This window comes from Engystomops pustulosus, chromosome 6 (genome assembly GCF_040894005.1).
Source record: "Engystomops pustulosus chromosome 6, aEngPut4.maternal, whole genome shotgun sequence".
Lineage (NCBI taxonomy): Eukaryota > Metazoa > Chordata > Amphibia > Anura > Leptodactylidae > Engystomops > Engystomops pustulosus.
The window spans coordinates 167303864-167326043 of record NC_092416.1 but is presented as its reverse complement, the minus strand read 5'-3'; the positions used below and the strand labels follow the sequence as shown (position 1 = coordinate 167326043).

General features: G+C 43.0%; 1 protein-coding gene across 4 annotated transcripts; it reads left to right on the top strand.

Annotated features, from left to right (window-relative positions):
* The first annotated feature begins 10676 nt into the window (after positions 1 to 10676).
* LOC140064930 (uncharacterized) lies at positions 10677 to 20489 on the top strand. Of its 4 annotated transcripts, none has more exons than XM_072112270.1 (6): positions 10677 to 10777; positions 12108 to 12192; positions 13227 to 13264; positions 13857 to 13989; positions 15935 to 16105; positions 17194 to 20489. In XM_072112270.1, exons 2-6 carry the CDS (start codon positions 12130 to 12132, stop codon positions 17938 to 17940), a joined length of 1152 nt encoding a protein of 383 aa, XP_071968371.1. In that variant the 5' UTR covers positions 10677 to 10777; positions 12108 to 12129; the 3' UTR covers positions 17941 to 20489. The 4 variants fall into 4 exon arrangements, with proteins under 4 accessions (XP_071968371.1, XP_071968373.1, XP_071968370.1 ...); XM_072112269.1 differs by lacking the exon at positions 10677 to 10777 and adding an exon at positions 11276 to 11392; XM_072112272.1 differs by lacking the exon at positions 13227 to 13264.
* The last annotated feature ends 1691 nt before the right edge of the window (positions 20490 to 22180 follow it).

Genomic DNA, 22180 nt, shown 5'->3' with positions numbered 1-22180 from the left:
CCCCTCCAGACTATATATAGATCCCCTCATACACACTGCCCCCCCTCCAGACTGTATATAGATCCCCTCATACACACTGCCCCCCCTCCAGACTGTATATAGATCCCCTCATACACACTGCCCCCCCTCCAGACTGTATATAGATCCCCTCATACACACTGCCACCCTCCCGGCTCTCTTTTGCCAATAGCGAAAAAACAAATCATTTACCTGCTGTGGCCTGTTTCTGCTGCAGGGCGGGAGGAGATGCTTGGCTGCGTGATGATGTCATATTGTGACGTCACCATCTAGAGTGTGACGTGCCCCAGAAAGCACCCGGCCGCTTCACACTCACTTCTTTGGCTGCAATGATAGGACTCCCATGGATCCAAACGGAGGCCCCTGCCATAGTGCCAAGTGTCTGGGCCCCCCAGGGTATTCACTGGCCCACCGGTGTGCCAGACTGACCCTGGACAGATTTTATCTCAATGGGGAGGGTGCAGCTATTTTGGGCAAAAAATGGCTAGAAGGTTGGAGGAGTGTTTAAACTAGAGACCTGGAGGGAGGGCAACTACACTTGTGCAGGGCAAATAGACAGTGTAGATAGAGAGCTGGGAAGAGTCATAGTCCATGGGGGAGGAAGGGGGGCTGGAATAAGATTGGGGAATAAGAACAAAAGGAATAGGGACAGGGAAAACCATATAAATATTTGTTTATATGTGAATTCTTTCCTCAACCCCGTCTTGCGAGATGACATCGGTGACGCAAATGAAAATGTGGAGTCCCTATGGGTTGAGATAAGGGGAGGGAAAAAGAATAATAAAATATTACTAGGGGTTTGTTATAAGGCTCCAAATATAATGGAGGCGGCAGAGGAAATGCTGATAAGTGAAATGGATGCGGCTTCAAAGCATGGCGAAGTACTTATCATGGGGGACTTCAATTACCCAGATATTGACTGGGGGGCAGAAACATGCAGGTCCTTCAAAGGTAGCAGGTTCTTGTCAACAACAAAAGACAATTACCTGTCGCAACTAGTCCTGGAGCCAACAAGAGGGGGGGCACTGCTGGACCTTATCCTAACCAACAGACCTGATAGGGTATCAAAACTACAGGTTGGGGGGAACCTGGAGAATAGTGGTCATAATATCACTCTAAACTTCAGGAGGGCAAATTTTCAGCAACTAAGGGAAGACCTTATAGGCATAAACTACAGGTGCTAAAACCTGAAGGTAGCTATGAGGCATTACAGGATTATAGACAGAAAAAATAAATCCTGTAAAAAGCAGATAAAGGCTGCAAAAATAGAGACTGAGAGAAAAATTGCCAGGGAGGTACAATGCCACCTCACAACCATTAAGATCAAGCAAATCAATCAGACAAATCACCGGGGCCAGATGGCATACACCCCAGGGTTCTGCATGAACTATGTACCGTGATAGACAGACCGTTATTTTTAATATTTGAAGATTCACTGAGGACTGGTTATGTTCCACAGGACTGGCGCATAGCAAATGTGGTACCAATATACAAAAAAGTATCAAAAAGCGATCCTGGAAACTACAGACCCGTGAGTCTAACTTCTTTGGTGGGGAAAATATTTGAGGGGTTTGTTAGAGATGCTATCCTGGAGTATCTCACTGTGCATAACCGTATAACCCAGCATCAGCATGGGTTTATGAGAGTCCTGTCAGACTAATCTGATTGGCTTCTATGAGGAGGTAAGTTCCAGACTGGACCTGGTGGAGGTTGTGGATGTTGTATATCTGGACTTTTCCAAGGAATTTGACAATTTGACATGGTACCACATAAAAGGCTGAAACATAAAATGAGACTTCTGGGATTAGGGAAACATCGCTGTATTTGGGTAAGTATAGGCTTAATGATAGAAAACAGAGGGTGGTCATTAATGGCACATTCTCAGATTGGGTTGAGGTTACCAGTGGAGTGCCACAGGGGTCAGTATCGGGGCCACTTCTTTTTAATATTTTTATTAATGACCTTGTGGTGGGTTTTCACAGTGAAGTTTCAATATTTGCAGATGATACTAAGTTGTGTAAAGTAATTAATAGTGAGGTTGATAGTTTAGCATTACAGAGGGATTAGTGGAAGCTTGAGGAGATTAATATAGATAAATGTAAAGTTATGCACTTGGGCCATGGAAACAAAAAGTACAATAATGTTCTAAACAGTCAATTACTTGGTAAAACTGGAGCTGAAAAAGACTTGGGGGTATTTGGTGGACGGTAAACTTAATTTTAGTGACCAGAGCCAGGCGGCTGCTGCTAAAGCAAATAAAATTATGGGATGTATCAAGAGAGGAATAGATTCTCATTTGCCCTTATACAAATCCCAGACCAGAGAATATTGCTGACAGTTTTGGGCACCAGTGTATAAAAAGTATAGTAGTAGAACTATAACTGGTGCAGAGGAGAGCAACCAGGATTATTGCGGGAATGGGGGGGATTAGAATACAATGACAGATTACAAAATTTAGGGTTATTCAGTTTAGAAAAAAGACAGCTGAGGGGAGACCTCATTACAATGTACAAATGCCTGAACAGACAGTACAAGGATCTCTCCAAATATGTTTTTATACCTAGGCCTGTGACCAGGACAAGGGGGCATCCTCTACTCCTAGAGGAGAGGCGATTCTACCATCAACATAGACAGGGGGCATCCTCTACACCTAGAGTAGAGGCGGTTCTACCATCACCATAGACAGGGGTATCCTCTACACCTAGAGGAGAGGAGGTTCTACCATCACCATAGACAGGGGGCATCCTCTACACCTAGAGGAGAGGCGGTTCTACCATCAACATAGACAGGGGACATCCTCTACACCTAGAGGAGAGGTGATTCTACCATCTCCATAGACAGGGGGCATCCTCTACACCTAAAGGAGAGGGGGTTCTTCCATCACCATAGACAGGGGGCATCCTCTACACCTAGAGTACAGGAGGTTCTACCATCACCATAGACAAGGGGCATCCTCTACACCTAAAGGAGAGGTGGTTCTTCCATCACCATAGACAGGGGGCATCCTCTACACCTAGAGGAGAGGAGGTTCTACCTTCACCATAGACAGGGGGCATCCTCTACACCTAAAGGAGAGGTGGTTCTTCCATCACCCCTACGCCTAGAGGAGAGGAGGTTATACCATCTCCATAGACAGGGGACATCCTCTACACCTAGAGGAGAGGAGGTTCTACCATCACCATAGACAGGTGACATCCTCTACACCTAGAGGAGAGGAGGTTTTACCATCTCCATACACAGGGAGCATCCTCTACACCTAGAGGTCAGGCAGTTCCACCATCATGATAGACAGGGGGCATCCTCTACACCTAGAGGAGGGGAGATTCTACAATCTCCATAGACAGGGGACATCATATACACCTAGAGGAGGGGAGATTCTACCATCACCATAGACAGGAGGCATCCTCTACACCTAGAGGAGAAGAGCTTCTACCATCACCATAGACAGGGGCATCCTCTACACCTAGAGGAGAGGAGGTTCTACCATCACCATAGACAGGGGGCATCCTCTGCACCTAGAGGAGAGGAGGTTCTACCATCACCATAGACAGGGGGCATCCTCTGCACCTAGAGGAGAGGAGGATCTACCATCACCATAGACAGGGGGCATCCTCTACACCTAGAGGAGAGGAGGTTCTACCATCACCATAGACAGGAGGCATCCTTTACACCTGGAGGAGAGGAGGTTCTACAATCACCATAGACAGGGGCATCCTCTACACCTAGAGGAGAGGCGGTTCTACCATCACCATAGACAGGGGACATCCTCTACACCTAGAGGAGAGGCGGTACTACCATCACCATAGACAGGGGACATCCTCTACACCAAGAGGAGAGGCGGTTCTACCATCGCAGGTGACCAATTCCACAGACCAATGTGGCCCCGCCCTACGCAAACTGTTATATGGCAGCATTTGAAGAAGAATATGTGTATACGCATCCTCTCTTTTCTAGACATGATAAAATATGGCGTCGCTTTATCGACAATGTGTTTTGCGTATGGGCGGGGCCTCAGGGGACCCTGGAGATATTTCTACAACACCTCAATTCGATACGTGGTGAACTCCAGACCAACAACGATGTGAACATTAGTTTCTTGGACACAGTGGTATACAAAAGGACCGATGGGACTTTGGGCACGGACTTGTATAGGAAAGATACAGATAGGAATAGTGTTTTACACTACCGCAGCAATCATCCCTATGCCACGAAAAAATCGGTCCCCAATTCCCAGTTTCAAAGAGTTTACAGAGTAGTGTCGGATGAGAGAACCAGGGAGAATAGGCTGGATGAGATGGAATCTAGATTTCGGGATAGAGGTTATCCCGAATATCTACTGAAGGGGGCTAGAAGTTCTGAATCCATGGGCACAACCAGACCTAAGGTACGAGCGGAAAAAAAGGATAATCTTTAGCCACCAACATCATCCCTTTAATAGCAGGATTGACAGAATAGTCAGAAAACACTGGCGCATACTTCGAACATCGTTCCCTGAAGTCGAGGAATTTCAGAATCCACCCTTAATTTGTAACAAGAGGGCTCCAAACTTACAGAACAAACTGATACGAGCCGACATGGGGGCACACAAAAATTACCAAAACAAGTTTTTTTGGCGACACAGAAGAGAGGCACATTCCCATGTTTAACCCCTTCCCGACGCGCGGGCCGAGCCCTCTCCATAGCCGGTAAGTCTTTGCTGCATATTGCAGCAAAGGCTTACCGGTAACACCAGCGATCGGTGCTAGCACCGATCGCGGGTGCTTTCACCGCGATCACCTCCGGCAATGCTGCCGGAGGCTTCAAAAAGATGGCGCCGCATGGGCGCCGCCATCTTGGCGCGGATCTTCGCTCCCCGATGACGTCACGGGGAGCGGTGATCCGTTGCCATGACAGCATCGGGCCTCACGAAGGCCCGAAGCTGTCTCGTTTTAACCTATTCATTACAATGTGCTATCAGCACATTGTAATGAATGAGGAGTAAAATCCCCATATACTGCCATATTGCAGTATGGCAGTATATGGTAGGATCGATCAGACAACCTAGGGTTAAAGTACCCTAGGGAGTCTGAAAAATAGTTAAAGTAAAAGTAAAAAAAAGTTAAAAAAAAAAAAATTATATTAAAAAAACCTAAAAATTCAAATCACCCCCCTTTCCCTAGAACTGATATTAATATTAATAAACAGTAAAAATCATAAACACATTAGGTATCACCGCGTCCGAAAATGTCCGATCTATCAAAATATAATAACGGTTTTTCACTGCGTTTAACCCCGTAACGGAAAATAGCGTCCAAAGTCAAAAATGACATTTTTTTGCCATTTTGGAAAATATAAAAAAATTAATAAAAAGTGATCAAAAGGTAGCACAGTCCTAACAATGATAGCAATGAAAACGCCATCAAAAGTCGCAAAAAATGACACCACCCACAGCTTCGTACACCAAAGTATGAAAAAGTTATTAGCGCCAGAAGATGACAAAATCAAAAAAAAAATGTTTGTACAGGAGGTTTTAATTTTTTTTAAATGTATGAAAACATTATAAAACCTGTACAAATGTGGTATCCCTGTGATCGTAGCAACCCAAAGAATAAAGTAGACCTGTCATTTGGGGCACACAGTGAAAGCTTTAAAATCCAAGCCCACAAGAAAACGTCGCAAATGTGTTTTTTCACCATTTTCACTGCATTTGGAATTTTTTTCCCGCTTCCCAGTACACGCCATGGAACATTAAATACCGTCACTACGAAGTGCAATTTGTTACGCAGAAAATAAGCCATAACAGAGCTCTTTATGTGGAAAAATAAAAAAGTTATAGATTTTTGAAGGTGGGGTGTGAAAAATGGAAGTGAAAAATCAAAAAAAGGCCAAGTCGTTAAGGGGTTAAGCTGTTCTGAATGCTCTAATGTTCTTCGTGGGGATACATTACATCATCCCCACACTGGCCAGCCTTTTAGGATACAGGGTTATTATACATGCAACTCCCGGAATGTAATTTATTCCATAAAGTGTCCTTGTGGATACCTATACATAGGGGAAACCATGCAACCCGTGAAATCTCGCATCAATAAGCATAAGTCGACCATTAGATGTAACAACAGACTATTGCCTATTCCTTACCACTTTCACGAAAGGAAACATTCCATCTTCCAGCTCAGGTTCCAAGTGATCGAACAAATCCAAATTCCCCGTAGAGGTGGTAATATCAAAATTCTTCTTCGTCGCCATGAGGCTTATTGGATATATACCTTGGGGATCCTGGAACCACGAGGGTTAAATCGTGATTACGATTTAAGTGATTTCTCATAACGTTGTGATAGTTCATCTGAGATATGTTTATGTTCGTATAAATCTATATTTTTCATCTCTGTTTTAATTATTTTTAAGTTTTGTCCAAATGTCGATGTACTAGCGTTTTGACTTTGTCCTAATTTCTCTTTCTAGAAACGCAATCAAAACGAGGAAAACACCTGAAGCCACTACGTCACACCACGGAGATCTGGTTTCCGGTAGGATGTGACGTCAGTGGGCGGGGCTTAGTTCGCTACTTTGTATTTAAGTGTGTGATGCTTAGCAATGCAGTGTGGTTTATAAAGGCTCGTGTATGGAGCCGAAAACGCGTTCCTGTTTTTGTGTCCCTGCACATCATACTGTAAGTTGATCTTACAATAAAACACGATTTGCATATTTTTAGCGAGTGCCGGGTTCTCCTTTGTTACTCTACCATTGCCATAGACAGGGGGCATCTTCTACACATAAAGAAGATATGGTTCTACAATCCCCATAGACATGAGGCATCCTCTACACCTAGAGCAGAGGAGGTTCTACCATCACCATAGACAGGGGCATCCTCTATGCCTAGAGGAGAGGAGGTTCTACTATTACCATAGATAGGGGGCATCCTCTACACCTAGAGGAGAGGAGGTTCTACCATCACCATAGACAGGGGCATCCTCTATGCCTAGAGCAGAGGAGGTTCTACCATCACCATAGACAGGGAGCATCCTCTACACCTAGAGGAGAGGCAGCCCTACAATCACCATAGACAGGGGCATTCTCTACACCTAGAGGAGAGGAGGTTCTACCATCACCATAGACAGGGGGCATCCTCTACACCTAGAGGAGAGGAGGTTCTACCATCACCATAGACAGGGGCATCCTCTATGCCTAGTGGAGGGACGGTTCTACCATCACCATAGACAGAGGAGCATCCTCTACACATAGAGGAGAGAAAGTTCTACCATCACCGTAGACAGGGGGTATCCTCTACACCTAGAGGAGAGGCTGTTCTACCATCACCATAGACATGGGGCATCCTATACACCTAGAGGAGAGGAGGTTCTACCATCACCATAGACATGGGGCATCCTCTACACCTAGAGAAGAGGAGGTTCTACCATCACCATAGACAGGGGGCATCCTCTACACCTAGAGGAGAGGTGGTTCTACCATCACCATAGACATGGGGGCATCCTCTACACCTAGAGGAGAGGAGGTTCTATCATCACCATAGACAGGGGCATTCTCTACAACCAAAGGAAAGACGGTTCTATCATCATTATAGACGGTGAGCTTCTTCTACACCTAGAGGAGATTCGGTTCTACCATCACCATAGAAAGGGGGTATCCTCTACACCTAGAGGAGAGAAGGTTCTACCATCACTATAGACAAGTAGCATCCTCAACACCTAGAGGAGAGGTGGTTCTACCATCACCATAGACAGGGGGCATCCTCTACACCTAGAGGTGAGGCAGTTCTTCCATCACCATAGACAGGGGGCGTCCTATACACCTAGAGGAGAGGAGGTTCTACCATCACCATAGACAGGGGACATCCTCTACATCTAGAGGAGAGGAGGTTCTACCATCACTATAGACAGGGGGCATCCTCTACACCTAGAGGAGAGGAGGTTCTACCATCAACATAGACAGGGGACATCCTCTACACCTAGAGGAGAGGAGGTTCTACCATCACCATAGACAAGGGGCATCCTAAACACCAAGAGGGGAGGAGGATCTACCATCACTATAGACTGGGGACATCCTCTACACCTAGAGGAGAGGAGGTACTACCATCACCATAGATAGGGTACATCATATACACCTAGTGGAGAGGAGGTTCTACCATCACCATAGACAGGAGACATCCTCTACACCTAGAGGAGAGGAGGTTTTACCATCACCATAGACAGGGGGCATCCTCTACACCTAGAGGAGAGGAGGTTTTACCATCACCATAGACAGGGGGCATCCTCTACACCTAGAGGAGAGGTGGTTCTACCATCACCATAGACAGGAGGCATCCTCTACACCTAGAGGAGAGGAGGTTCTACCATCACCATAGACAGGGTACATCATATACACCTAGAGAAGAGGAGGTACTACCATCACCATAGACAGGGGGCATCCTCTACACCTAGAGGAGAGGTGGTTCTACCATCACCATAGACAGGGGGCATCCTCTACACCTAGAGGAGAGGCAATTCTACCATCAACATTGACAAAGGTTCTTTACTGTGAGAGCAGTGAGACTGTGGAACTCTCTGCCGCAGGAGGTTGTTATGGCGGACGCTATGTACAGGTTCAAGAGAGGCCTGGATGACTTTCTGGAGAGCAAAAATATCACGGGTTATGGGGAAAAAACATTGGTTTAGTTCTTAAGGGTTGGACTTGTGTCTCTTTCTAGCCTTATATACTATGATACTATGCAGGGCCCCCTAACAGACTTCTTCAGTGTATATGTATCTAAATCTTATTTTGAGGTGTTGAAGACCTTTGTATTGCAGTTTGTGCTTATGAATTACTCTATGATGCGGATTGAAGATTTGTTTTAGCTTGGATCTATGATGGTAACGTAGCCTCCTCCTGAGACACTACTCACGACTAGATTCTCTCCTCTACGTAGAAGACGCCCTCTGCTGGCCGCTGTGTGTAGAGGATGCTCACTAAGTTTCATTTCTATGAAAAACGAAACTCCTGGCGCACCCAGTCTACACGTCATCTATACATTCCTTGTGTACAATATACAATCTGCTGCCTACATATTAACCCCTGCATGACCAGGTCTATTTACCACTTAAAGGGGAACTCCCAAATCTGCTAATAATGACTAAAACCAGTGACGAAAAACCTCGCTCTTTTTTAATTTTAGAGTGTAATCTGCAAACCATTTTTCTTTAGATAAAAGTGATGTTATTCTTTAGTAAAATCCCTTTTTAGTGCAAAAAGTAAAAGATTGGCTGCTATAATAATAATCTTTATTTCTATAGAGCGGTCATATTCTGCAGCACTTAACAGCTCATGGGGTACATATACAAATAAGACATTACCGAGTAATAACATTGCCGTGATAGTCATGTCGGATAGTTACCCTTTATACCCTATACACATCGGACTTTAGATAGTACTCAGACTCCTGCCACTTACAAAATTTTTCGATAATCGTATACTGCAGCCATGAGGGCAACGACAGGGAATACAGGAAAATCATCAGTAATTTTGTAGAGTGGAACCAGAAAAGACCTGGTTCTCAACATCAAAAAGACCAAGGAGATGGCGATTGATTCGAAGTAAATGGCCACAGAACCAATAGAGATCAATGGGCGAGTTATAGATCGTGCCACCTACAAGTACTACAAGAGTGTGTACATTGACAACGTAATTGAAGACCAACAATCACAGGGTGCATGGCAAAGGGATGGCCAGAATGTACCTGTTAAAGGGGTTTGCCCATGAAAGAAAATTCTCAAATTTCAAGATAATTTTTAACCCGTTACTTTAAAATTTTACTCAGTTTTATTGCTATTTTAGCTCCGATCACTCCCTAGGCTGTTCAGTGCAAAATCCCAGGGTGTGGGCGGGGCCTCTCTAAGCAGACACAGTATGATTCCTCCGTGCTATGAGATGCTGTGTGCCGACAAAGTGCTTAGATTATCAGGGTGCAGGTTTATCTACACTTTCATTAAGCTTCTGAACGTTGTACTATGATCTGACACATAGAAAGAGAGATGAGACAGATCAGAGATGAGATGATGAGATGCATGAGGTGCATGCAACATATAATTGCATTCTTATCTCTGCTACTTCTCATCTACATCATACTGTCCACTCCGAAGTGCCTCCCTCCCCCTCCCCTGGATAAAGACCTTATCTGTCTGTAGCTTGTAGCTCCTCTCCTGTTGCTTGCTGGCAGCAAGTCTGTGCGTGTGAGCTTGTCTTGCAATGCAAGGGTCAGACAGGAGAAGTCAGAAGATGCACTGTTGGGTCCTGGATCAACCACAATTGTATACACCAGGACTGATAGAGACAGGTTGGACTGTGAAATTCTGTATTTTTGTTGATAACAGTGAATTAGAGAATGTGTTATTTTGAGTACATTTAAGAATCTTGTCTTCGTGGGAATATCCCTTTAAGGAAACTCAAGATGTTTTAGATATCAACCAAAATATTAAAGATATTCTACGAAATACATTCTTTGTGGTTGTCTGCTGGGAAATCATCGAAAAAGGAAAAGAACAGGCTGAATAAAGTTACCCGGAGAACCCAGAACACAATTGGGGAGGCGCAGTGTCCCTTTAAGGAGGTTTGACACAAAAGATGCTTGAAGAAATTTGATTCCATTGATAAACAACACTCATTAACTTCACAGCATAAGTCTTCAACAACAGTTACCGTAAGCAACCGCTATCACCAAGTGTGCTCCCGGACTTCAAGATCCCATAATTCCTGATCCCAAATACAACTGAACTTTACATCAAATAAGGTAAAAAACGAAGGATTAATCTCCCCCAAACAACCCACCTCACTGCCTCCCTATGCCGATACTAGTATTGTAATTTATTGTTTATTTCGTTTTTTTGGTTCTGTATTGTGTGCTCTGTAATGTACTGTTTACTTTCTCTAAAATGATTAACATGGAGCAGTGATGTACAAAGTAATTTCCCATCGGGATAAATAAAGATTTATTCTATTCTATTATTCAGAATCTGAAAAAGGGTGAAAGTATATATATATATATATATTGTAACCTTATCTGCTTGTCCTTGGTCTACTGCTTAACCCTTAAACTCCACAGAAAAGCAGCTCCTATACTGCCATAATGATAATTACAAATCAATAAATATCAGTGTGCGACATTCTAGAACTAATCTATTACAATTCTATAGAGTGATGGAAATCCCCTGCACTAGTATGTATGGCTTCACTTGTGGGCGGAGTTAGGGCTAAATGCTCGTCCTCATTTGGCTCCGCCTGTTTCCCTCTCCCTCCGGCTTAGTTTCTATTTCCCTGTAAGTACCTTCTTTTCACCGTACTTGTGCGGCGTTAGAGTATCAGAAGGAATTTACACTCGAAAGAAGACGTGTAGATTATACTGAAGGTAAGATTCATTGCTAGAGGCATTAAGGGAATACAAAAACATTCAAAGGGGAGTACAAAATGCATTTTGGAAGGAAGTGATAAAACTTCAGAAACTTTTTTTAAGGAGGGAGGTGAATGAGAGGTTCTTATATACTGGTCTATACCGAGCAGAACCAGCAGGACATGGCATTCATATGCACCGGCTTATTCCTGTGTTATACTAACTGTTATAGTTCTACACTTATTCGGCTGCGCTGCTGATCAACAGAACATCCCTAGTTACATAGAGATATCAATATTCTACCATCTTCTAACACGGTTCGCAATTACTTGCTTAAAATCTATTGCGGAATACAGTTCCTTTGTGATTGATGTGCACACGGAAACTGATAAAAACTGTAACTAATAATTTTCTGGATGTCTCCACTGGTAGAGGAGACTGTGTACAATCCAAACAATATTTAGGGAATCCACATGTCATATAAAAAAAAAAATTTCCAAAGTCTGGATTTGACTGTGGATTGGTGCAGAGAAGAGAACCAATGAACAGGGGCGTACTTTTAGGGGGTGCAGAGGTTGCGATCGCACCTGGGCCCAAGAGGTTTAGGGGGCCCTTATGGTGTCACTTTCCCATATGAGAAGACTAGTACTATAAATTACCCTTTACACTGCTGGGTAATATGAGGACATGGATTATAGATTATCCTGAATTTTCTTCTTTTTTTCTTTAATAGGGAAAACTAATAGTGGGCCGACATGGATAGATGTGATATAAAGCACGAGCCCGTGGAGGAATCCAATGCTGACATCCAGGACATTGTAAGTAGTGCCTCCTGCTGGCAGGAAAATAACCTAGTCATGTGATTTTAATGCATAATGCTATATATATATAATATATTTCTGTATACTGTATGGCCAAAAGTATAAAAATACACAAAAGCACAATGTCACAGCTCTCCAAACTTTGAGGTGATATTAATCAAATATTCATCTAATATTAACCTATTATTAATCAAAATTTTAGTAATTTCTTAGGATAAATATGTCACCTGCAGTGCTGCAAAATGCAATCCGTAGGTTCTGCAAAGACCAAGAGCATTTTCATGTTATTCACTAGAAGGCTGGAAAGAGGTTCTGCAGCAGCTATGGTTGATTTTATAATGTACTTTAGAGAAAACAGGCAACAGTACACAGTATGGTTTGAGACCATCTTGTTACGAGACATAGCTATACTTACTGTACAGTAATTCTGAGGATGGGTTTACAGATTCATTGTCAGACTGGAGTCCTTGGGTTCACCAGATAAAATTATTCCGGAGACCAATCATAAATAGATTTTAGTAGTCTCTAGATTAACTTATTTTCTCCTGGTTAAGCTGGGGCCCACCAAAGGATCCTCTGATGCTCTGGTAGGACAGTCAGACACCATACACATTACAGCTACAATGGGCCCAAGAACTGAACTTTTTAAAGTTGCTTCATGACTACATCACATATACTGGAGCCATTATTGGGAATAGGGAACCCATGGGTGAATGGAGAGGTGCCAGCATGTGGTTCTCTTCATTCACGTTTGGGGGGAATGAATGCAGCTGAATAATTCAATGGACCAAAACTGCAAAACCCTGCACATCTACTACTAATAAGCCGTTTTTGGCAATGTAAACCATTGTAAACCCAGCAGCTGCACTCCAAACTCTACCTAACTGGAGGTAGCTCATGACATGTCCTTGTTGGTAATTTTTCCTAATAAAATAATAATATAATCCGTAGGTTAAGTATATGTTATATGTTAAGTATAATAAAACTATGGCAATAGATGTGACTGTCCGTTTTGTCTTCCTTCATAATAGAGCAGCAATGCGGATGCTAAGAGGATGCAGAGAAAAAAGTACGTTTCCTGTAGAAGCTCGATCATAGATAATGGGGCTGTCCGGACATGTATGGGAGAATAGTGACAGAATAGTAAATGTAACTTAGTACACTGCAAAATAAAGCCTTGCCATGGGTGAAGAAAATCCAATCTACTACACAGTGTAATAGGATTGGAGATGTCGGCTATCATTGTAATAGGACATTATTTTAGGGTCATGATAGTATACGATGCTTACACCCAATTTTTCCCCTATTGAATTATACAGTGAGGTCAACAACTGCAAGAAAAGATCTTAAGAAGTTTGAAAATTGTATACAAATTATATAACTTTACTTTAGACATTGAATAGGTTTAAAGGGGTTTCTCAATGCAGACATTGATTCTCAATCTACATTGTGGGGAATAAATGTCTGATCACTGCTGGTCCGACCACTAGAACTCCAGGTGATAGTCAGAGATTCCCTGGGTCCTCCGGGATTGGCTGTCCTGTAAGGTGTCCCATTGAAATTAATAGAGTGCAGGACCTTTTAAGATAAAACCCTAAATTAGAAGTCCAGTTACCAAAGACCAAATCAATAAAATGTACAAAATGGATTTTCTTTTGCAGAAAGAACAGAGAAGACAAAGAGAAAACTCGAAGCAACATACTGAGAAGTGGATTCGTCTTCATTTGTGTCTTTCAGAGTCTGCTGCTGCGTACAGAGACTTCTGAGCAAGTTATCCTTCACTATTTGGAAAGGGTAAGTGTCTGGTTTGGGCGAAATATAGAGTAAGTTTATAATATGAATGGCCTCCTTGTAGGGTCAGTTTCATATTACTGTGGTCGGCCCATGAAGTATGGACTGTGTCAATAAATTACAATTGGTCCCTGTTTAGGGACTGAACACAGAGGATGGGACTCTGTGCATCATATTGATAAATGATGTAAGGAGCGGGGAAGCAGGTCTTTTCTTTCGTCATATATTACTGTGATGCATGGAGTATCACCATACCTCCCAACCATCCCAGATCTACCAGAACACTGATGGTTTTTGGGCTCTGGCCCGCTGTCCTGCCTGGCGGGAGGTATGTGCCAGGATATCCTCCAAGCTACTGGGGTTGGCACAATAAAACGGGGAGATTCTGGGGCAAAATAAGATGGGGAGATTCTTGGGGGCACAATATCAGGGGGAGCTGCTGGGAAGCAAATTAGGAGGGGGGGGGGACAAAAAGAGCTGCTGGGGGGCACAATATGAGGGAGTACTTCTAGGGGGCACAATATGAGGGGTGGGGAATGATATAAGGGGCTTTAATATGTGGGAGGGTTGGGGGCACAATATCAGACGGTCACAATGTGACAAGGGGATACACAATGTGAGAGGGAGATGTAGGGCACTAAGGGGGAAAGTATACTGTGTGTGGCTGGAGTAATTGGCAGAACAAAGGCCAAGAAAAAAATTGGACACTGCGGTCACTCCCTGAAGCAGGACACTGCGCAGTCCTTGACTCATAGACCAACCACGGTAGTATGAAAGGGCCAAATACTGAAGATTACTTTCAGGGAGGTGAACCAGATGGGGATCTTTAGAGATGGTCCTTTGGTGATCAGCGGGTTTTGTCAGGGTATGCAACAATCTGCTACTACACGTAGTCTCCCATTCTGGCTACTCTTACACACATACTTACATTTACTTACCTGGTCCCTGCGTGATCCCCGAGGTGTATGTAAGTGCGTGTCTTGCGACACAATTTGACTTGTTAAATCCTGCGCGTAGTCCGAATCCATCGGATCGTCCGTCGGCTCGCCCCCCTCTGATTTGTGTCGCGTGAAAGCCGGCGCAATTGCGTCAGAATCCGATCGCGCGTGCCTCTATACCTGGCGCGATCCCAGAAAATGCTGCAAAACCTGACGGAAATGCGGCCACGGGACCTTAGTAAATAAGCCCCATTGTTTTGCATTGTTTATCAGAAAAACATGCGATGCTGGTTCCTGGTTGCTAGTGCTAAAGGGGTATTCTCATCTGGGAATTCACATTTAATTTCCCTGACCACCCACTGACTTTAGACGTCAGTGGGTGCGCGTCCTGAGTCTTTAGACATCGCTGTAGTTTTTTTCTGCACCCCTGCTAATCGCAGGACCAGCCTAGAGAGAAGGCAGAAGCGGTTTATTATCGCTACTACATTGTCTGATCCTCACGGATAAGTGCTGAAGCAGTGCTCTGCAGTTAGGAGCAGAGCCGGCTATGGAATTGTGTCGCATGCAATTGTTTTTGCCGCAGCTGCGCTGGCTTTCGTGCGACAGGAATTGGGGGTAGGCCCTCGGATGATCCGACTGATTCGGACTGACACACGATTTACCTTTCAAATTGTGTCGCAAGACCAAGCGCTTACATGCGCCAGGAAGAAGAAGGTAAACTCCGGGAAACTGAGCGGGGAAGCGACACATCCAGGATATCGGGTGCACCATCTTAGTGAATCGCGGTAGAGTGCATGATCGTCAGACAATGCACTTTCTGTGAACTCCATCGGACAGGTGAGTAAATGTGCCCCAGTGTGTGAGCGCAGCCTAATGGCTGTCTGTGGAATTATATGGCCCACACCAGATGCATCTAGTTACCGGACCTGCATTCTCTGGAAATATTATATATATTATATCTGTACAATAAAACTATACTGGACCACTAATCTATACCTCTCTCTCATCAGGTCCTACATGCCATCTTCTTTATTGGACATATTAACTGCCCACCGATCGCACCAGAGGAATTCCTCCCAGATAAACTATTAAATACGTTCAAAGTTATTGCACCAAAAGCCTTCACGCAATACAACATCCATCCCCCCCAGTACACCCCGTACTCCATTCTCCTGGAATATGTAAGTCTGCTTGTTTCACTGTTATAACTATGGTATAAGATGCACATTATATACAATGTCATAAATGCCTCATAAAACAATTCTAATGTAGTATTAGAACCTTTAAAGGGTTTTGTGGGCCTACGGTAACCCTTGGGAGGCCAAATCAGGTAGAAAATCAGACATTCAATATGAGGAAGCTGAAATGGTTTATTGTATTGAGGTAAAGGCTTAAACACATGAAGAGGCTTGTTCAGCAAAACACAGACTGTATGGTCGCGAATTTCACAGACTGAAAAATTTTCTGGGGGGGTGGGAGTCCAAGCATCATAGTCTTACACAATGCAAGGAGTCCCCGCATCCCTGCGTAAACAACAGACCAGTACTGTAATCATCTTTTCCGTATGGCATGACTCCATATAAATATACATATCCATAATTAAGACTCAGTAGAGTCAAAATGTATGGCTCAGCTCCCACTTAGATGTTTTGGATGCATTTTTTAACTTGTTTCAAATAAATGAGAAGACATTTTACCACCAACATTTCTGGCCTCATTGTTTTATACTTGATTCACCCTGTTTTGGGAGTTTCAATGTAAGTGTAGCCTCCAAATAGCCTCCAAGCACCGAGCAGGATCCCGTGGTGGTCTTCCTTGGAGTGGTTGGGGTGAGTTGCTTTTCCAATCTGAATTTTATGTATGATGCTTGGACTCCAATTCCTGGGAAAGTGTTTAGTCTGGGATAAGCAGCCACCATGGACTGAGCATGGACGTGTAAATAAACCCTTAGTGTAGGATTTTGAGGTTCCAAACACTAGGAGAGCAGGGCGCCAAAAGTCCCACTAATGCACATGACCATGTGCAGACGCCGTAATCATCCCCATAGTCTTCTACAAACATGCACCGTGCCTCATCATGGCCGACTGACCACTTCCAGGTCAGTCTCTTCTCTTTCAGTTGACATTGGTCATGTGCTTGAGGTCTAAGTCCATAACAGCTTCCATTTTATGGGACGTTTTACTTTATCTGCCTTAATAGATGAGAGGATGACATTGATATAATTATCGTTCTGCATTTTATGCTCATTTCTTGACCTTCTTTCTTGTAGATGACTTTAAAACTACAACCAGAAGATCCAGATTTATTCATGAAAGAACTGGCGGCCATTAATAGAGAACTATTGAAGGTTTATCATGAGGAAGGAGGTGAATCCACTCTGAATGAATTTACCATGATGGCTTCTGTGGTTTGCTTCTCATGTATTAAGGACCCCAGTGATGGAAGGGTCCTCAAATGGGCCTATGGATCCTCATTATCCTGCAAGGGAACAATCCAAAGGAAAATAATGATTGATGTTTCTGCCCTGCACGTGTGGGACAAGGCGATCTCGTACGCGGTGTGCTGTGAGGGTAATGGTCCTCCTATAACATTTCCAGAACAAGTGCACTGTCGTGCTTATAGATTTAACACAGAATCTGGAGAATATAAGGAAATTCCTCCGTGTACATTATGTAACACAATCTACAATTTAAATTTCACCCCCGAATACCAAGATCTCAACAAAGAGGAGAAATGGCCGTACGGAAACTGTGCTGAAAACGAATCTCTCAGCAGGCTGCTGCAGAGTGACGAAGATGTGAGGAGACAAGTCTGTATCAAAGGTGATGAGGAAGAAATACTGATGGACCGGGACCAAATAGAGAAGATGTTTATAGAAAAGTATGAGGAAGAAAGAAAGAGCAGACTCAAGCGGAACCTGACACCTCGAAAGTTCAGACTTCCCCCGGAATGGGAGTTCTTTGTCTCTTCTTATCCGATATCCTCTGAAAATTTTAATATTATCAGTCAAGGTTAATGCGTTTAATTAGTTGGTCACATGTAAAACTGTATTTTATAACTCAATATAAATTGGAATATAATTTGTGTATTTCATGTTAATCATCTTCTGAGGTGGTGGATGGTTGAGGAGGACCATCATCTTCAGAATATGATAAATATAACCATCCAGTAACTTAATGAAGACGCATGTGTCCAACCAATGGAGCAACTTGGCTCTGATAGGGAGGTTATATATGGTGAGACTTCTTCTTCTTTTTTCAAGGTGCTAAAACCTGATCTTTACTTTTACTATAAGTTGAAGGGTTGGCTGTGTAATTTTTCTTACTGATGACCTCTGCCCAGGATAGAATCAGATTTGTTTTGACCCACCACTCAGACCCCACACCGATCAGTTGTTCAAAGCAGCCTCCGACACAAGACCGTGGTTGGAGTTGGAAACCGATGGTCCTAGCCACAGGGTAGTTTGAAGAGCTACAGTACAGAAGCTTAGTTATGATCTGCAGAGAGTAAAAAATTACCCTTGGATAGGAAAAACCCAATTTCGGAAAGACAGTTTAAAACTCATGCCCCCCAACGTGTGTTACTGTATGTCAGACTGCAGCTACACAACTTTTCCAATGTCATATGCATACAATTTCATTGACAAATCTAGCTGACTGTGTTGTCCAGTACAACAGTAAATCAATATAAAGTATCTTGCACTCCAGCCACAAATATCAGGAGATTTTCCTGCTTCACTTCCGTAATGTTAACTCAAAAATGTTGCGATGCACTTGTGGATTCAAGTAGCTTCCAGTTCCGAAATAAAGGACGACTGCAGCTGGGTTGTAACGGTCCACACGTAATTGACGAAACGCTATGTGAAAGCTTTCGCTGGCATGAGATTTTGGCAAGTGAAGATTTCAGACCAGAATCAGTCGCCCTGAAGTCCTTGTATGTAAATATATACGTAGATTTTGAAATTCGAAAAAAAATTTAAATCTCTAGTTTTTTTTATTAGTCTTCGTTTTAGACCTAGGCTCTACCTATCATTTCAAGTGACTTTTATTGTTGTTTGTTTGCCTATCACTGTTTCTGACTATATATCACTTGTATGTGGCATTTTTTGGCAGATTCTCTGTTTCTTAGTTGTCTCAGAGACAGTGATGTAGCTATTCGCTATGATGTCTCCTGCATGGAGTAAACGGAGAAGAGGAGATCTTTTTCTCCATCTCTCATGTGAGGAGAAACATAAACATCATGGAGGACATTATACTGCAGAACTGATCAGTTTTGCATTCAGCAGACTAGAAGTACTTACTGATCAGTGCAGTATTATCTGTCTTTGCTTCTCTCTCACTCAGCTCCCTCCTCCCCCATCCCCTCTCCATAGACATCTATGGGCTGCTTGTAATCTGATCCCTCTACTAACAGTGAACTCAGATTGAGAAGTTTAGTAGGGAAGGGGAGAGGGGTAAAAAAAAAAAAGTCTGAGAAGTGGAGAAAGGCTTTATCTTTATAAGATGTATTATGCAAAATGTATTGAATGTACAATGACCATGTATATGCATTGTCTACTGTCTGATACATTATTTTACGATGTGGATACCAGGTTTTAGAGTTCCTAACTTCTGTCTTGTAAAACAGAGACTTGTTCTTTTGCAGAGAACTCTACTTACATGTCTACATCAGTTTATGCTGTAATGCTTTATCTAATTTCCTATGGAAATACTAAGGGAGTTATAATTTTATAAGGTAGGTGCCTCTCTAGCAAGCCAAAGAATATCCTACATGTCAGGAGCTTTGAATTATAGAATATTCCTCCTGACCTCCCAATACGTGTCTGGGCTCTGCTGAGTGTGCATGTGTTCTGAAAAGGGAGAAAGGAGCAGATCAATGCAATACATTTCTGGCAACAACTTATCTCCCATGAACACAATGGATCACGCGTGCTAAAAAAATAGCATGGCCAACCCTTCTCTCCTCAATATTCGCTGTCCGGGGAGAAGCTGCACAGCCCTATTCACACACAAGATAGTCAGAAAATCCTCCAAGAGTTAGGAGCTCTGTCTGACGTGGCTCTTGTGTGTATGAGAAACCTAACAAGTGACCTTGTCTGAATACTTTCTGCTGTGTAGTACTGATGGGTGATGGTGTGTCTATATACTGTATATAATACAGGTTATCGACCCTTTTTTTTTTTGTCGTCCTTGGTTGTTTGGAAAAATAGGACAAAAACATTCAAAGAAGACAAAAAGAGAGGGATTATTTAGTTTTATTTCAAGGAGGTCTGACATTTGCTCTGTCCACCACCATTGGTGCGCAATGTCGGACCTTTCCGATCTAAAACTGATGATCTATCCCGAGGAGACGTCATCAGTATACAAAAATTTTAAATTCTTTTAAAAAAAAAAAATTCCTAAAATTCTTTTAAATCAATAGTGTGATTCCAAATTTTAATTATGCAGGTTTCTTTGATTCTTCCTCTCTCAATCAAAATTATTGTAACCACAAACCTGCTGTTTTCTATGACTTTTGTAATTCCGATTTTGTATGAACTAGAAATAAATAGATTAAGGCATTTAAGGCTCTTGTATTTTTTTTCTCTTACAGGGTTTGATGGGAAATGTTATTTTTCTACCCAGACAATACTTGGGTTGCCCCAAAACGGAGAGTTACCATCTATGTGCTGGATAAGTAACATATGTCTTATTATTGGGTGTCCCACTAGAATAGAACTCTAATGACCTGGCCCCGCTCATCAATGGAGTCGTAATAACACGTGTATACTCCATGCAGTGTTTGGTGAAAACAGTGAAAATTACTCAATCGTTTTCATCTTCATAGAGATTTTTTGATGATATCATCCTGAGGGGCATCAGTTGGCCATCAGTGATGTCTGGTTCCTAGATAAAAGCGGACACAACTGATGCACGTGAACACACTCTAAATCCCTACGGTATACAGAGTGTCCATTAGTGTTCACGCTCCGAGGCCAGTTGTGCACAAGCGATTTCAAAAATCAATAGTTAGTGAATGGGACTCCCTTTATCGAGATTGCTAGAGATCCCGTTCTCATGAACGGTGGAGGTCCCTGCTGTCGGGTCTTCACCGATCATCTTGTTATCCTCTATCCTATGGATTCAGGATAATTGGGACAACCCTTTTAAGATGCTTAGGTGAACTTAGATGAAGGAGGTTTTAGGTACTTCCAAGTCTCACAAAGACGTTCCAAAGGAAACCTCGTCATCGTTGCACCTTAATTTCTTCAGCTGTTTTACCATATCTGCTTTTGGCAGATTGCCGGAAGAGCTGTGTCCATGGCTAATCTTCTGGGACACCGCGCAATATTTCTCATGAGGAGCATCTACATGACACCTAAAGGTAATAGCATTATCCCCAATCATCTACCTCCTAAAGAGCAAGGATCACAGTTTCCTGTTGCTAATGCAGCTATATTACACCTCGTTTATTTGCTCGATGTACTGTATTCTGGCCAGAGGAAACCTTCTTACGTCACTCCATTTTGAGTTCTTGCCGGGGGCCATGACCGGTGGACAAATTATGTGGAAAACCATTTGGTTACGACTGGAAACTGTGTCAGGCCTATGCCATTGACCCATCATGGGATCGACGTAGCTACACGCTCTATGGAGACTCCAAATGCAAATTCCCAATTTCATACGGGTAAAGGATGATAAATACATTCATACCAAGGAGCAGCTCCAATATTTCAAGTAGAAAGAGTATTTCTTGGCCTTAGATGACAGTGGCCACAGGATTACATTTGTTGGTATCGGGTCCTATGGAAGATCTCCAGATACTTGCATCACCGGGCTTATGGAAATGACCATCGTCTTTAATCCAAACAGCCCGTCTTGCCTAACCCCATACAATTCCTGACAACTGGTCCGACAGCCCCTTTTGTCATTGCGGAAGATGAGGCGTTTTCTTTGTCCAATCACGAAACGCGCTTCTTTGCACAGAGTGAAATGAATCTTCAACTACCGACTCACCACAGCACAAGGATTGGTTGAGTTTGCCTCATCCTACGTAATTGCAACAGAACTGGATGTATAGGAGGATCATTCTTCACAGTAGCACCAGTGCATCCTGGACTCTGGGTCAGGGAGTTGTATGTGGATTATTTCAAAAGTTTTTTTTTTTAATTATTATTTATTGTTGTTGTTGTTGTTGTTTCTGTGTTTAGTTAGCCTAGTTATGATTGTTTAGCCTAGTTAGGGACTCGCAATACAATGAGGACCCTTGACGCGGGT

Excerpts from the sequence above, each read along its gene's own strand:
- LOC140064930 (XM_072112270.1), top strand. The coding sequence starts at position 12,130 with ATGGATAGATGTGATATAAAGCACGAGCCCGTGGAGGAATCCAATGCT. Across the intron at positions 13,990-15,934 it reads TCCTTCACTATTTGGAAAGG|GTCCTACATGCCATCTTCTT; the intron begins GTAAGTGTCTGG and ends CTCTCTCATCAG. Across the intron at positions 16,106-17,193 it reads ACTCCATTCTCCTGGAATAT|ATGACTTTAAAACTACAACC; the intron begins GTAAGTCTGCTT and ends TCTTTCTTGTAG.